Source organism: Maniola jurtina, chromosome 23 (genome assembly GCF_905333055.1).
Source record: "Maniola jurtina chromosome 23, ilManJurt1.1, whole genome shotgun sequence".
NCBI classification, from domain to species: Eukaryota; Metazoa; Arthropoda; class Insecta; order Lepidoptera; family Nymphalidae; genus Maniola; species Maniola jurtina.
This window is the reverse complement of record NC_060051.1, coordinates 5,025,157-5,042,565: the sequence shown is the minus strand read 5'-3', so window position 1 is coordinate 5,042,565 and position 17,409 is coordinate 5,025,157. Positions and strand designations below refer to the sequence as shown.

At 37.8% G+C, this 17,409-nt stretch overlaps 1 protein-coding gene and 1 long non-coding RNA gene across 4 annotated transcripts in view; one reads left to right on the top strand and one right to left on the bottom strand.

Moving 5' to 3' along the window:
• LOC123877331 (polyamine-transporting ATPase 13A3-like) overlaps window positions 1–15,476 on the top strand; it is a 43,464-nt gene extending 27,988 nt beyond the window's left edge. For 2 of the 3 annotated variants that reach the window (XM_045923984.1, XM_045923985.1), the window contains 18 exons: window positions 2,250–2,417; window positions 2,821–2,891; window positions 2,987–3,096; window positions 4,312–4,474; window positions 4,946–5,150; window positions 5,467–5,653; window positions 6,177–6,312; window positions 7,007–7,172; window positions 7,567–7,767; window positions 8,322–8,522; window positions 9,091–9,216; window positions 9,835–9,988; window positions 10,574–10,695; window positions 11,066–11,183; window positions 12,165–12,298; window positions 12,820–12,975; window positions 13,481–13,607; window positions 13,969–15,476. In XM_045923984.1, the coding sequence (XP_045779940.1) occupies window positions 2,250–2,417; window positions 2,821–2,891; window positions 2,987–3,096; window positions 4,312–4,474; window positions 4,946–5,150; window positions 5,467–5,653; window positions 6,177–6,312; window positions 7,007–7,172; window positions 7,567–7,767; window positions 8,322–8,522; window positions 9,091–9,216; window positions 9,835–9,988; window positions 10,574–10,695; window positions 11,066–11,183; window positions 12,165–12,298; window positions 12,820–12,975; window positions 13,481–13,607; window positions 13,969–14,945 (3,522 nt within the window). In that variant the 3' untranslated portion in view covers window positions 14,946–15,476. Of the gene's footprint in view, window positions 1–834; window positions 1,659–2,249; window positions 2,418–2,820; window positions 2,892–2,986; window positions 3,097–4,311; window positions 4,475–4,945; window positions 5,151–5,466; window positions 5,654–6,176; window positions 6,313–7,006; window positions 7,173–7,566; window positions 7,768–8,321; window positions 8,523–9,090; window positions 9,217–9,834; window positions 9,989–10,573; window positions 10,696–11,065; window positions 11,184–12,164; window positions 12,299–12,819; window positions 12,976–13,480; window positions 13,608–13,968 lie in introns of those variants that run through there. The other variant, XM_045923983.1, reaches the window with a different exon arrangement.
• On the bottom strand, window positions 471–16,967 carry LOC123877351. The gene is made up of 3 exons (XR_006798565.1): window positions 16,957–16,967; window positions 5,370–5,373; window positions 471–639 (listed from the first exon to the last, which is right to left on the bottom strand). It is a non-coding gene; the product is annotated as an uncharacterized LOC123877351 (long non-coding RNA).
• Between the last annotated feature and the right edge of the window lie 442 nt (window positions 16,968–17,409).

Sequence of the window (17,409 nt, the reverse complement as noted above, 5' to 3'; positions counted from 1 at the left end):
CAGTCCATGTACGAGATACGAGAAAAATAAAATCTCGTACACTTTTGTACGAGATTTTAACAATGATAACTGCTTGCACCATGTTTTCTAGCCAAAATAAAAAAATAACAGATCGACTAAGCCCATCACTAGATTCATTACATCAACCTAGTATAATAACCTAGTATAGTCAATACTCAATAGTATTAAAGTCTCTATTAATTAGATGGCGAATTAATTACTGTACTATTCGTTTCATTTGAAAGCCCCGCCTTCAAGGAATGAATATACCTACTCTTTGAGCCTCAATAGCTCGTCCGGTAAAGGAGTGGACTGAAAACCGAAAGGTCGACGGTTCAAACCCCACCCGTTGCACTATTGTCGTACCTACTTCTGGCACAAGTCTGACGCTTAGTTGGAGAGGAAAGGGGAATATTAGTCATTTAACATGGCTAATTTTCTTTATAAAAAAGAAAAAAATCGAAAGCTAGTAAGTCCCACAAATTGCTACTGCGCTGGAACCATGTTTCATTAACATCGAAATGACGTAATTTTTACGTCAGCCGAAATAAAAATATAAAAATATACCATCAGCTCGAAACTTCAGTCTAGTGCTGACGTCACTAAAACGGTGGCCACGCGCAATAGCGATTTGCGGGACTGTGTAAAATGCAGATATAAGGAGATTTTTAAATTTTAAACTATAATCTTCTTTAAAAAAGTTGTACGAGATTATGTTCCGAAAGTACGAGATATTAGACATCCATGGTACGAGAAAACGCTTTCGACATCTGGCAACACTGGATACAGTACAGCTGCTGACAGCTGAGTGACGAGTGTTAAGAGGTGGTTAAGAGTTTTGCGTTTATATATAATTTTTTGTGATTAGTCGCATTTTCTGACTAAATTTAATGTTTATCGTTATAAACTGCGTGTTTGTAGTGTGATAAAGTGCATTTAACAATAGTTTAATTGGCCAAAATGTTTAAACTTTGACCAGATTAGGCTCAATATAGAGATCGCGCAAGCATTTTTCTTTTGTTGTTTAGGATTCTATTAAACGGATTATATTACAATTTGATTGTAATTTAACACTCACAAAAGGGACGTATTATGTGATAAAAGTATTCACGAATCATGACAAAGCTGCATAAATAAGTATAATTTTAAAATAAATGTCTATTAAACATCATCCAAGGTCAGGCGTAAACTTTATCGAGGATATTTTATGAAATTATACTACTAAATGTCTTTGTTGAATGTATTATACTTATGATGCAACGTAAAATAAATGTTAATTACATTTACTATGTAATAAACAAGTTATTGCATAATTTAACATTGCACAGATGTACTTCACCTTTTGATTTATGATTATGAGTTAACTAGTCGTAATAATAACAACCAACACACAGTGTGTGGTTCAGTTAATATCAATTAGTGTGATAACAATGAGCTGACAGTATAATGTAATAAAATAAATAATTAAAAGACAAATTCATTGCCTGGCTGTTAAATGATTTTACTTAAATGATAATAAATAAAATTGGAAGATTTTCACTATGATGGTATCTGATGAAGAAACCCAACCTCTCATTGACTACAGCTCTTTGCAGAGCCAAGAGAACCTGTATGATGTGCTTTCGATAAATATTAATACTGATCCAGATTTTGATCAGGTAAAGTTTCATTTAGAATCATTTCATAGAGAAGTTCCATATTTCGATCCCAGCCACATACTTTTCAGAGTTATTAAGTATCATTTGTTTTAAAAGTGAAGGAAAGCATTGTGAGGAATTCTGCATGCCTGAGACTTCTTCATAATGTTCTCAAAGGTGTGTGAGTCTACAGATCTGGACCTTGCCTCAGTAGTAGGCCAGCAATGAGTTGTGAAGATGATGGTGATGAGAAGCTGAATTACATACTGATGATGAAGCTGGAAAGAGGTGTTGGATGTGAAGTAAATTGTTAGGGTTCTGTACGGGAAGGGTGCCAACAGGAACTTATTACTAAGAGTTTGCTGTCCATCTGTCAGCCCATCTGTCTTTCAGTGGGCTGTATGTCTTAAACCATAATAGGTAGAGAGTAGAAACCTGAAATTTTCAAAGAATGTGTATTTCTATTGCTGCTATAACAACAAATACTTAAAATTTCAAATTGGTCACCATTAAAAAAAGAGCTATTTCTTGTAAGATGATACAGAACCCTTTGTGTGCAAGTCTGACTCGCACTTGATCAATTTTATTTATATTGTATGTTTTTGGTTTCAGGTGGTGTATGGTTACCGCAAGTGTAGATGGCGGACTATACTGACTTACTTTCTGTCTACTCTGACATGTGGTTTCCCTTTCCTTGTCTTCCACTGGTGCCCTCGGTTCCTACTATATGCTGGCTCAGTCAGGTGCTGTTTTCAGCTGGCTGACCAAGTTTTAGTTATTGTAAGTATTTTTGACGTGACAACGTCTTATAATTCGATAGAGCCGGCTGCACGCACGAAAGAACATGACTCATGCGGCGTTACCTCGCTCTGAGGCGTTCCATGTAAGGCTTGAAGTGCAAGCGAGAGCGCGGAACGAGCGACAAAGAAGCACAATCGGCCTTTGTTGTCACATTCAACTATCGTCAGTAAACCGACTTTACAGACAACCAATTTTTTTTTTGTAGAAATTATAAAATTCTAATATTTTGCCTGTCTATTTGTACATGGGTGCAAATAATGCAAAAACTACTTTAATTTAAAGATTTATATTTTATAAGAGATTTTGAATCATCAAAAGAATCTACCACTGTACTGCACCAATTGGGCTTAGCAAAAATTAAAAACTTGCCATTCTTTTTCAGGAAACATATCAAAAGAAATGCAAAAGCTATTACATTCATAAGATAATAGACAAACACATTGCAGATGCAAGGTGAGACAAAGTTATCTCGTGTCCTGTTTTAACATTGAAGTTCCTCAAAGCTCCTCAATACAGTATAAATTCACCTTAAATGTTTTTTTTTTCAGTGGTCTGTTGAATGAGGGGTTTGAAGATGAATTTGGTGGTGAAAAGGGACCTATAGACAGTGCAGATGATTTATATACTCCTTTATATTTGGATGATGGGACTAAATTAAGTAAGTGGATGTATGAATGTGAAAAAATAGACTGTGAAGTGCCCCTGTTTTTTTTAGGGTTCCGTACCTCAAAAGGAAAACAGAACCCTTATAGGATCACTTTGTTGTATGTATGTCTGTCTGTCTGTCTGTCCGTATTTATATTTTAAATTTTCAAAGTAAGATAACTATACCAGGTGGGGTACCATATGAAAGGGCTTTACCTGTTCATTCTAAAACAGATTTTTATTAATTTTTATGCAATTAATAGTTTTCGATTTATCAAGCAAAATGTCGAAAAAAATACCCGAATACGGAACACTCAGTGTGCGAGTCCGACTCGCATTTGGTCGGTTTTTTTATTCTCTGGAGATACAAAACGCTAGGATTACGCTCTGGTCATTTTAACTAGGGTAAGCTGTACTTCTATGCCTCTATGATCTGCTCGCCATTGGGTGTACGTGGTTCGATCTGTTAATCTGTTTTAATGATCTTATGAAATTCAAAATAAATCAATCAATCATTTATTTTGAATGAAATGACCTACAGTTTAGGTATTTGACTGCTTAACAATTTTGTTATATACTCACGTCATTTACCATTCTAAGTTATCTATTGAAGCTCATAGTGATTCAGCTTTGTATTTTTATTTTCCAACTTCCGTTATGATATGATAAAGTTTGTCGGCTTCATACTGAAATATAAAATATACTATGTTATAAAACATAGAGCAATAACTTGGAAAAAATATGAAATTTTTATCTTAAAATTAGGTAGATAATGTTAGGTATAAGTACAGGATATGGTGTATCCTTTTACTTTCGGATAATTCAACAATTAAACATTTTTAATAAAATGTAAAACCATCCTGCGCTTGATTTTTCTTCGGTCGTCGTTTTGCCATCTCACTGGTCTATGCGAGTGAGGGAATAAAGAGTGCACCCTATGTGTGCTATAATATCTCCTGCATAGTGGCTAATCTCCGTTGTTATGAGGTGTTTTGGCTGAAGTTTCTGGTTAGCAGAACATTATTATTAGCTCATGCCCGCAACATCGCGTAGATTAAGACCTGAAAATCCCGTTAGAACTTCCTGTTATAAAAAGTATCCGAATCAGAAGTAACTGAATTTTTTTTCCAGAATGTAAACTATTTTTGAATTCCATCAAACTTTTTTTGATTACCTTCAATATCAGTCCAGCAGTTGACAGTATTAACATGGGTATACTTTTCCTCAGACGTACAACAGTTTCGCTACTTTCGTCACAAGAAGCAGTATCTAATATGGGACGCAGGACGAGCGCACTGGATACGGCTGGCGGGCGTGGAGCGAGGTGCTACTTGCGCGCAACTCCACGCCTTGGCAGCCAGACCATCTTGTTCCGAGCGAAGGCTGAGAATGTGAGTATACTTTTTATAAAAATTTGAGAAGAACTTCTCTTACTGTCCTGTAATGGACTTAATCCGTTCCGCACCGAACACGTGTTATTTTGGTACGCTCGTAACAAAATTTTCCTTCGCTCTAGGGTTTATTACTTGGTTCTTATATCATTGAACATCTGCCGTTTGAACGAGATCAAGGTACCCGTGCAGTCAGCTCTGACTCTAGTGCTGCTGGATGTGTACTGTTAATGTTCTAGCTTTTTTGTACTCGTCTAAACCTGTTCTGTCTGGTTCTATGCAGTTCTGATTGGTACATTTGTTTCAGTTTTGCTTCCTCCTTTTCTGATCTTGCTCATATTCATTCGTGTTCCTGTATTTGTAAGACGCGTGAATTTCTTACTTTCTTGTTTGGTACTTTTATCCCACTTTTCAATCATCAGGCAATCAGAATTTCTTCTAGCTTAAACTGACTGGGTCAATTTGTTTTAGCCTAAACATCTACGGGCTGAACGAGATCAAGGTGCCCGTACAATCCGTGCTGACACTGGTGCTATTGGAGGTGTTCAACCCGTTCTACGTGTTCCAACTCTTCACCATCGCTGTATGGCTCGCAGAGCCCTACTACTACTACTGCATAGCTATAGTGCTCATGTCCACCTTTGGTGTTGCCACCTCCGTTATACAGACTAAGAAGGTAGGTAAATAAACTTTTTTTAAATTCTAAACTAGCTACTGCTTAGTATGCATTGCACTGCCTCTCATTTTTTTTGTAATATTTCCAAGAGGAATAAAAAAAAAACAATTGTTTTTAGTGCAAAACTTTAGTCAAGGGCAAAATTTACGGCTATATGCAATTAATTTGACTGTAGGTACATAACATCAGAAATAGGCATTATATTCCCCGTCACACTACCTATCTCACTCACTCATACTGCGCTATCTCTCCCCAACCCCACCACAGAATCTTTTATAGCATAACTACACCACCACAAATGGTTGGTATTTTGTAGAACCAAGAGAGCCTACGGACCACAGTAGAAGCTCATGACACCATAGAACTATGGGGCGGTCGGAGGGTGGACAGTCGAGCATTATGTCCGGGGGATGTTCTGGTATTGCCGCCTCATGGCTGCACTATGCTTTGCGACGCGGCGTTGCTCACCGGATCTGCTATCGTCAACGAGAGCATGCTTACAGGTGAGAAGATTTTTTTGAAAAAACTTGGGAAACTTATTTCGATTGATGAATAACGAATGCATCTTTTATTGGCTATTCTATAGCATATATATTATGTATACAGCATGTTTTATTACTCATATTATAACATGACAAATCAGGTACCTATGTAGTACCAGATAGTGCCATAGATTCTTTCATTGTCTCTTCTGCCGGACAAACGTTCTAATGGTCCTTCTAGTTCACAGATTTTTTTACAAACTCATTTCCGCGATCAGCTGTTTGCAAGGTTGTTACATTCCATGTCCTCATGTTTCCCACAGTTGTCACGCTATGAGGCTCATTATTTTTTGGGACATGAACACATCGGTCCTAACCTCAGATTGAAGAAATGTTACAGACATTGTGTAACATCTTGTATATTATATGCAGCATCTGACAAAGCTTCTCAGACTCTTGATTTAATAATCCTTCAATGTTCAACCTTCAATTCAAATGAGACTAGTCAAGCTAAGATTATATTGAATTCAATACACCTTGTTAGGTGAATCGGTTCCGGTAACGAAGACGGCTCTTCAGCGAGTGGACATGGGGTTCAATCTGAAGGAGCACAGCTCCAGCGTACTGTTCTGCGGCACAAAGGTCATACAGACTCGATACTACAGCAACGAACCTGTCAAGTGAGTCTATTATATAGTAAAGAATATTAAAGCATAATATGGCTCCGAACCTTGCTTGCTTACTATGCTAAGAAAGTTCAGAGTCTCTCAGCGGGTGATGAAGAGACTATGCTTGGAATTTTGTTAGTAGCTGTTCTGGATTAAGTTTTGTTCTTTTTTAGTTTATTTTGTGTTGCGCTGTAGTTTTGTACCTACATATTTTAATCGTGCATGCCGAGTCCACATCGAGGAGACACAATTGCGTACACGTATCTTTGTCCATGTATCATTTTGTATTTTTTTTTCAATTGTAGTCAGTTTTGTGGACTGAATAAAAAAAATTCTCTATGTGATTAAATCAGAAATGAGGAGATCCGTAAGAGAACCAGAGTGGGTGCGTAACTGAAATTGCAAAGCGCAGGGCACATAGTTCGAAAAACATACAGGCGTTGGGGTTTCAAGGTGTTGGATTAGCGACTTTACACTGGAAAGAGTAGCTTTGAACTTGAGAGCATCCCATACTCGTTCATGGTCTCCAACTTTTGGCTCCAACTGTCATCACCCACAGGACAACTATGGCTTGGCCATTGCACATGCGATATAGAAAAGCATAGTTTAGTTTTTGTTTATTTAAAAAGTTAGAGAAACACTTAATTATGATTTATTAAAAAAATTGGATTTGAAAAAAAAAACTAGAAAAAACTCGATATTTCAGGGCAGTAGTCCTTCGTACAGGCTACAACACAAGCAAGGGTGAACTAGTTCGCAGCATCCTATACCCAGTACCGGCAGACTTCAAGTTCGACCGCGACTCCTACAAGTTCATATTCATCCTGGCCTGCATCTCGCTTGTTGGACTTGGTTACACCGTTGCTTTGAAGGTAAGTTAATTACATTAAAAACAAGTACATTTGAATCGTCAAAAATTTTACTTACAATATTTTTAAAGAAAGTTTATAAATTGTTAACGTTTAAGGATGTCTGGCAGGCAGTTGCCACGATACGAAGTGTCTGGCAATGCATGACGAGATTTCTAATACCTGTTATCTCCCAAAGCCACCATGATCCAAACTTCATAATCGCTGATCGTTTCTCCCTGTGTTGGGGACAATACGCAGAGAAACTTTCAGCTTTTATAAAATAACGACGGTCTGGCACGCGCTGGCTCTTAGTCAAACACATTTTCGATTTAAATCAAATTTTAAGACAATATTTCTGTGTTTAATTATATGTGTTGGATCTGCAAAGAAAACTAATCCTATTCTATTATTCTAGGCCGCTCGAGCCATGACTGCCGGCGATATAATACTGAAAGCGTTGGATATAATAACTATAGTGGTACCGCCGGCTTTGCCCGCCGCCATGACAGTGGGCAAACTGTACGCAGTGTCGAGGTTGAAAAGAGCAAGGATATCCTGTCTCAACACTAGGGCGGTTAACGTTAGCGGCTCCTTGGATTGTATATGTTTTGATAAGGTAAGTCAGAACTCAGATCAGAAGAGTTTAGATAAAAACTTCATGGCGATTCCAAGGTTTTATAGTTATTCCTTTCATATTAATTATTCTTTATCTTTCCTTTCTGTTGTCCTTGTTTCTCCATTGATTTACATCATTTCACCCTGTGACTGTGTACTTGGTACATCACCCAGTGATCTCATAATAATTATTATCAAGTAATGAAACATATTACACTAAGTTTTGTAGTATTTTGTTTTGTTACTCAGGTTTTTACTGCATATTATCAAAAATCGTATGTCAGAAAAAAATCTGATTTGTGCTGAAAAACGCTCTGTGCATAGATTTTGTACTAGACTCTGCAGATATCCCGCAGTCTGTCAGTCAGTATTTCTTTGGAGAAGTATCCTCTTTATGTTCGCAGAGTGAGTGCGACAGAAAATTTTCTGATAGACAGTCAAAGTCAAAGCCAAAATAGGTACCATCAGACACTTTTTATTGTCAATTGTTGAATTTGTAAGAAAACAATTTTTGATAATATGCGGATCTTTAAACCCTTTGATTGTTTCTTCCAGACAGGAACCTTAACAGAAGACGGTCTAGACATGTGGGGGGTCGTGGCCGTCAGTACTGCGGTGACCCCTACCATGCTGGGGCGGCCTCAGAGGGACCCTCGCCAGATGAACGACCTCCACGATCTGAAGATTGGCATGGCTTGCTGCCACAGCCTAACCTTGCTCAATGGAGAACTGGCTGGAGATCCTTTGGACTTGAAGGTAATTTATTAGTCTATGATCCAGTAAATAGGATAGCATTTCCTTATACCGGAGTTTAAGCAAATATATCTACGGTAGATGATTGATTGGTACGATTTGAAGAGTTATGTTTATTTGCTCCTTTTTAACAAGATTATAAGGTTTAAAGCTTTTTGAAGGAAACTGAACTAGCCACATTATCACCACAGCTTGAATGTATACCTACGGTGAGACAAAACGGACTTATAGAATTTCAATACATAATTATGTGCGTTGCGCACATAACTAGGCACCAATGAATCCTTATAGTGCTGCGTCATGCTTGTGGCAAACAACATACAGCAAGCATCGAAAAACATCACAGAGTACTTTTTATGCAAGTGTTTGGCTTTGGTTTGCCAATCGGAGCGAACAACAAATGCTCCCAAGCGTTGGCAAGCATACCTATTATGCAAAACACCCGGCCACACACTTGCCAGTGTTTATTGTATGCCACAAGCATGAAGCGGTACCATAAGGTTATACTGTGTCAGATATAGTATAATCAATAAAATATATTTACTCTTTAATTTGATATTTTTGTCGTCAGATGTTCGAATCGACTGGCTGGAGGCTGGAGGAGCCCGAGGTGCCCGAACAAGCACACTATGAAATGTTGACACCCACTGTTGTGAAGCCGAAAGGAGCCGCCAATATCAATGTGGATGACTTGCATGTGAGTATTTTGTAATTTTTAACCTAGTGGTTGAGACGTCCGCCTCGTATTCCGGAGGTCGGGGGGTTTTAACCGGGAACCCGGGGGAGGGGGTTTGAACTTTTTGGAGTCATGTGCATTTTAAGCAATTGCTTATCACCTGCTTTAACGGTGAAAGGAACACATCGTGAGGAAACCTGCATTCCCGAGAGTTCTCCATAATGTTCTTGAAGGTATGTGAAGCGAGCCTATCCGCACGTGGCCAGCGTGGTGAACTATGGCCATAACCTTTTCATTCTGAGAGGAGATCCGTGCTCAGTAGTGAGACGGCTATGGGTTGATCATGATGATGATGATGATTTTGTATTTCACTTACTTTTGTCTGTGATTTCGTCCGCGTTGTTTTGGTTTTTAAATTTTAACAGAGTGTATTTTTATTGCCGCTACAACAACAAAGATTAAAACTTTTAAAATGACCGCCATGAAAATTATAAAGTGTTATTTCTTGAACGATGGTACGGAACTCTTCGTGTGCGAATCCGACTCCGACTTGACCGATTTTTAAATTTTAATTCCATTATATAAAGTATCCTTTTCATCCATAGATGCCTGATGTTTTGTGCATGATTTTGTCCATAGATGCCTTTAGAAGTGGGCATAGTGGCTCAGTACCAATTTGTGTCGACGCTGCAAAGGTCGTCGGTGGCGGTTCGACTCCTGGGCGAGGACGTTATACGAGTGTACTGCAAGGGCGCGCCTGAAATGCTGCGCACACTCTGCAGGCCGGATACAGGTAAAAATCAATTTTCCCATTTACCAAAAAAACCGGTCAAGTGCAAGTTGGACTCGTTCACTAAGGGTTCCGTACCATCGCACAAGATAACGCAGCTTGTGATTCAGTAAATTGTTTTTATCGAGAACACATTTTAATTTTATTGTGATGTAACCACAAATTCTCGGTTTTCAGATTTTTCCTTTACTTTAGCTATAACCTGCATACCGAATTTCATGATTCTAGGTCAAGGTTCTGGGTTTATAGGTTTTAACGGACAGGACAGACAGACAGACAACTAAGTAATCCTACAATGGGTCCTTTTTCCTTTTTAGGTACAGAACCAGAAATATTGTACATCGACCTTTAGAAAGAGATAGCGGTTTCGTAGAGCGTTGTCTGTGTCGTTGTGACCGACTATACGTCACATAGTAATGAGTGACAGAGACAACGTTCTATGAAACCGAGAACTTTTTCTAAAGGTTGATGTACAATATTTCTTGTGGGCTACTGTACGAGGGTTGTGAACGGGTCCTAGACTGAGAATAAGCCTATATTGAATAATGTTTAAGTATCACCTATTAATGCACTACATTATTACCGCAGTGCCTACAAATCTGAACGAGGTGCTCAGTTCATACGCGGAGAAGGGTTACCGAGTGATCGCGATGTCTACACGGATCATGGAGGTCACCTTCAAACAACTGCAGAAGATGAAGAGGGAAGAGGTAAGCTCGCTCCGGGGCCACTTTAAATTGGGGGTACCTTATTGGTCACCCATAGAGCGAGACAGACTTTGTTCGCTTCCTAGGGAAATTAAAGAGATGAAATGCACCAATCTGGGATAGTTATGGCTTATAGCTTCAATTAGATTTTACTTGTCTTGATGCTGTCATAAATTAGGTGTCAAATAAATTTTGAACACAGTACGGTAGAATCATTTACTCTGGTAGCATGTGTGATAATCGAACCTATGGCCTACATTAATTAGTAAGCGCTTACGTTATATGCCAATTCTTAAAGGGAAGCCGATGGGAATTAGGTTATATAGACTCTTGACCGTTGTTAGCCTGTTTCATAAGAATAAAATTTCTCTAGGTGGAATGTGAATTGGAATTCCTGGGTCTGGTGATAATGGAGAATCGCCTCAAGGCTGCTACCACCGGCATCATACAGGAGCTGAAGGAGGCCAACATCCACGTCGTTATGATTACTGGTTAGATTTTTTTATAAATTTCGATTTTAGGAAAAGTTAAACCGGTAAGTGTAGAAACTTTTTCCTTGTTATTATGAGTGCCAATAAGCGTCTCAATTGTAATTCGATCTAGCCTAATTTATGACTAATAAGTAGTTTAACTAAACTAATAAATTAAAAAAGCCTTAGCTTATGTATACTAAGAAATTGTCCATTTACGCATCTTTGTCTTGGTTGGAGATACATTTTGTTCACGTTTTATTTCGTCACTTACACTAGGTACACTTTCACTAATCAAAAGGTTTAGTCCTTTTTAGTCTTCTCACTGTGTCTGTTACGTCGAGTAGCTGGATTGCCTCAACATTAACGTGGTGGTGAAGTCTATGGTCGTGGGCTTCGGTTTTGGTGATGACTTTGTGGAAGTATTCCATTTGAAGGCCCCGATGAATGTCATCATTCTTCAAGATCCATAAATTATAACGAGAAAACTTTGTATGTATAAATAAATAAAAAATAGGCAACTGTCTTTCATAGAATTTATATGCAATAAACATTCATACACCATAAATACCTACATTAGTGTAAATAATTTTACAAAATTAATATAAGCATATTCTAGTTGAAATATGATTATTTGATTTTCAAAAGTGGATGTCAGCATACTCAAATATGTCCTTTTAGGTTTTGATGGCACAATCAAAATATGTTAGAACAACATTGAAGGGACCACGTTTATTTGGTCACAAAATCACTGGATTTCACACTCACTCACTGCCACCATGTAGTAAAACAAGGCAGGGCGACCAACAACTAATTTATTATCAAAATACCCTCAAGTACATTATAATAATTACACTACAGTGACCAAATAATCAGTTCAGTAAACCGTAAATTTCTAATAACATCACAAAACAATTAAAACGTGTTAATTCTTAACGTGTTATTTGAACGATGGTACAGAACCCTCGTCCGTCTCGCAATTGACCGGTTATTTTTGTGTAGGTGACAACATTCACACAGCGGTGAGCGTGGCAAAAGAGTGCGGTATACTGATGAGCGGGGAGAGGGTCGTTCATATCAATGTGGAGTATGGAACTGGGTTGCCACATCTGTACTGTGAGAGCACTATGCATGGGGTAAGTGTACCATGGTGAAATAGTACTAGCAGATTCTTTATTTTAATTTATTTTTATTTGTACCAGAAAGTTGAAACAATATAAATAAAAAGAAAGAAAAAGTGGTCAGGGAAGCACTTATCTCTATAAGAGATCTTTACAAGTGACCCTTGGCAGTGCGAGAGGTTGTAAAGGGAGTTGAATAGGTAGAGCAAAGATAGACAGTAATTATGAAAAAAGCTTAGTAGATATTATGTTATAATATAGTATATAATATAGTTCTTTTGACGATTCAAAACCAGTTGTAAATATGCTTGTTTGAATAAAAAAAAACTCAATTTCTATTTCATGACTATGACGGTGAAGCTAAACGAGGGTACTTTTGAACATTACAAGTTGCATAATTTTAGCTTCTTCTAGTTTTGGATTCCAAATTATTATAACCGGAAATCGAATTCAGGACTTGAAGCACAGCGCTTGTCCCATTGCGCCAGGAAGGTTGACGTCCAACAGTGGGATATTCTAATTCTGATGTTGTTTAGGTGTGTGTGGGCGGCCGTGTGTCTTTCGAAAGGGAATGGCGCAGTATAGACAGCGGGCACGGTTCCTGGCGATCCAATTCTGTCCACCCAGCAGACGTAGAGAACCCGCCACGAGAGCCGCGGTACAAGATCGTCATGACTGGAGACACGTGGAAGGTAATGACATTTTATTTGATTTAATAAATTTGGCATATTAAGGTGTGTATAGACGGTCGTGTAGGTATCGTTTGAAAAAGAATGGCGCAGTTAGACAGTGGTCAACTTCATTTTTTGCGAACCAAACCAACGTTGAAAACCCGTCGTGAGAGCCGGGGTACAAGATCATCATGACTGGAGACACGTGGAAGGTAATGACATATTTTATTTGATTCAATGTTATATTAAGGTGTGTATAGGCCGTCGTGAATGGTTTGAAAGAGAATGGCGCAGTGTAGACAGTGGTCTCGGTTCGTGGCACTTCATTTTTGATAGCCAAAATGACGTTGAAAACCCGCCGCGAGAGCCGCGGTACAAGATCGTCATGACTTGAAACACGTGGATGGTAATGACATTTTATTTGATACAATAGGTGCTCGGTATACGTACGGTGCACTTTGAGTGCGTGTGCGACTCCCACTTGGCCGATTTTTTATTTAATAATTAATTTTCTTCCATATTTCAGGCTCTCCGCGAGCAGTACCCCAGCGCAGTAGGGCGAGTGATAGAGCGCGGCGCGGTGTTTGCGCGCATGTCGCCCGACCAGAAACAACAGCTAGTATTGGATTATCAAGCGCTTGGGTACTATGTTGGTGAGTAGCATTTTTTTATAATTTTTCCATTACACCAAATTTCGTCAAAATCGGTTAAATGGATGGGCCGTGAAAAGCTGCCAGACGGACAGACACACACTTTCGCCATTTATAATTTTGTAGTATGGATTAGTACTTGTAAAAGTTTAATTGAATAAAAATATTTTAAATTGTGAATTTTTGAATTTAGTATAGATATGGAGGTAGCACAAAAATCCAATATTTATTTAAATGCCTTAGCTCTCGACTCGCTTTTTGTATTTATGTAATTATACTTTAAATGAAAAAAACATTTATTAACATAAAACACCTTTGTACATTTTCTTTCTTTGTCCAACTTTAAAAGGATTAAACCTTCCAGGCATGTGCGGCGATGGTGCAAATGATTGCGGAGCCTTAAGAGCAGCGCACACCGGCATATCCCTCTCGGAACTAGAGAGCAGTGTCGCCGCTCCGTTCACCTCCGCACAACCAGACATAGTATGTGTCGCGCGAGTGTTGCGCGAGGGTCGCGCGGCTCTGTCGACGAGCTTCGGCGTCTTCAAATTCATGATCGCGTACTCCTTAACAGAATTCTTCTCCGTAGCATTTCTTTATTATTTCGACGCGAATCTCACCGATTTCGAATTTCTATACATCGATGTTGCATTAATCGTCAACTTTGCATTTTTCTTCGGCATGACGGAAGCACATACCGGGAGATTATGTAAAATACCGCCCTTAACTTCCCTTTTAGGGATCGTCCCACTGGTTTCATTGACTGGACAGATGATTTTAGTTGCCATAGCCCAGTACTTGACTTATTTAGCCTTATCGTATTTCCCGTGGTACGTGAGACATACATACGAAGGTCCGGAAGCGAATTATTGTTGGGAGAATTACGCTATTTTTACGATATCTCTGTTCCAGTATATAACTATGGCGATCGTCTTTAGCCACGGCTCGCCGTATAGACGATCGGTTGTAACGAATAAGCATTTGATGATCAGTGTCATCATTATGACGTCACTGTGTGTGTATATAACTGTAGCGTCACCGGATTGGCTGGCTGAATTCCTCGAACTGAAAATGCCGAAAGATAGACTCATGGCTTACATTGTAATAGCGTTGGCGTCCTTTAATTTTGTATTGGCGTTGTTCTTCGAGCGTTGTATAGTCGAATATTTGATGGAAGGCAAACAAATGATCCCGAAGTTTTTGAAAGAAAGGCGTGTTAGGAAAACTCCGCATTTGATGATCAAAAGGCAGTTGACGGATTTCGATTACTTGAACTGTGAGAGCGTTGTTAAGTGTGACAAAGATGTAAAGAGTGAAATGTTCAGTTCAAACTCTGAATGAAATAATTTTGTATACTGCATACATATTAGTATCGCCGATTTTATCCAGTAATAATATATCAATTTATCATAATTTTGTCTGTACTGTTATGTATGTCTCTTTACTTTTTATACTTTAATTTGTATCGCTTTCTTGGCATATTTACTGTATAGCAAAGTTAAGTAGACTATAAATAATTTTACTATACTATTTATTGAAAAATACTACCTATTGTTGTTAGGTAACCTCTCAAAACGGTGCTTTCCATTTTGTAACATGTGTGCTATTTTATGCTGCATTATACAAATTTTTATAATTAAATGCTATGAGTTTAAGCTAACGTTTAAGTCTTGGATCTATATAAAGATCACTGGCGTCATACTGAATGCGCGCGTAATCGAGTACGATTTATAATACAAAGAACTTCAAAACACGTCACATTGGGCGCGCGACGCTCTTGTGTGAACGGCCATCTTGTATTTCGACTGGTGAAACATGCACCTACAATGCGTGGAGCCGGTGTCTTGATAACAACTCAAACTAAGCTTTATCTACTTTGGCATTACGATGGCAGTGCGTGGTGCATTGCTTGACTCTCCTGCGTATTTTGTTTTCAACAAAATTCCCGATAGGCAAAGCTTGTTTATTATATATTATATAATTTTCAAAATATAATAAGGATGACAATAATGCGCGAGCGGGCATAGACTATACAATATACATAGACAATGGCGCCGATTCTGTTGTCTTTCTTCAAACTAAGAGTATCTGCATCCTTTTCTTTTTAACATTGCTAAAAAGGGACGGAACATGAATTTTAGATATAAAGACCCTTGATTTTAGTGCACGCTAAAATTTAATTAATAGGCTCGCGACTGGCAGCTAAAGTTATAAGGTTTGACAACTCTAAGTTAAATTTAAAACTGTCAAACTGTGTCTGTCCTTTTCATTACAATTAGTAAGAAGAGGATGCGAATACTCTAACATTTAGTTGTGCTCGGATTCAGTACCGTTATAGACTATGGACGTGCAAAATAGATGATGGCGCAGTGTTTACGCGTCTTTGAATAAAATGTCACCTCATTATTTTCCAAAATAATATGTTAAGTGTATGCTTTATAAAAGCTGAGTTTAAGTTGTTATATAAAAGACTATATAGACTACTCAACTGCGTCTGTGTGTCTTATAGGAAACATGTTCTGTTCTTTACCGTCACGCATTGTGTGGGTACAAGAGTTACTCGCTAATGTCTGTAAATTAAATTATTAATTAAGCATACCTACCTTATGTTAAGACTAAATTACTTATTAAAGATTGTGATAGTTAACATTATGCACACTTATGTGCCTTATTATTAATGTATTTATTTATACATTCCAATGTGTTATTTATTGTGTGCTGTGTTTTGGTTAATATTTAAATTAAGTATTATTAATATTGAAATGATTGCGAATTCGTAAATAACCAATGAGGTTTTATTTATAATTTTTTTTTTAAATGAATTGACATACCTACCTAAAACTATTTCCACTCCCTACAAAGGACATAATAGCCATCGTGTCAAATTAAGGTAAAACAGTAGACTCAATGTTATAAGATTTTCCATATCACCAACGTAACGTTGCGTTGATCCCGGTTTTTTAAAATCCTATATCCACGCGAACGATGTCGCGGGCATCATCTAGTACTTTAATAAACCTTGGTGCTCTGTGGCATTTACTAACACGAATATATTTTTGTTCGCAATATTTTTGTACGTAGTAAAATAAAATAAAAAAATACAAAGTCTTTATGGTCCCCATTCCGTTATCTTCTATTTTTATGAAAGTATTCTATTTTTATGAAAGTATAACATGGTAGGTACTTTTATAACAGAAAACAATTACGTATTAAAAAAAATTGTCTAGTTGTCTGTTTGTTCCGCTTTCCGACTGATTAACGAAACGGCTGGACCGATTTTGACAGGGTTTTCACTCGCAGATAGTTAATGTTAAGAAGTAATAACTTACCACGCTAAATACACCTCATGCACTACTATATTATGTAAACACTACACTGTAATAAGATCAACTTCTCGCTGAGAGAGTGAGGTCCTTCAAAAATATCACGATTCTTAACGAACCGCAACTAACTTTGTACAGATACATCAAGTCGGTTACTTTAAACGTAGGTAAAGACACAAAATTATAACGCTGTATGAAGTACATGTGGTGCCATCTACAATTGTCAACTTTAACTTTTATATCTACGAAAGTCAATGAATGCTGAATTGACATCTCAAATTTTATCATTCACCCTTAACCAAAAATCCACACGGGCTAAGTTGCGGGCATCAGCTAGTTGGTATATGTTGGCTATATGTCGTTTTCATATTTTGTAGTTATCATAGTTTTCCTAAAGTTTTAGAAGTGCCTTACCTTCCCTATCGCTAAGAAGACGCTGGTTTTGTTTATTTTCATTTCATTCATTCATAAAAATCAAATGA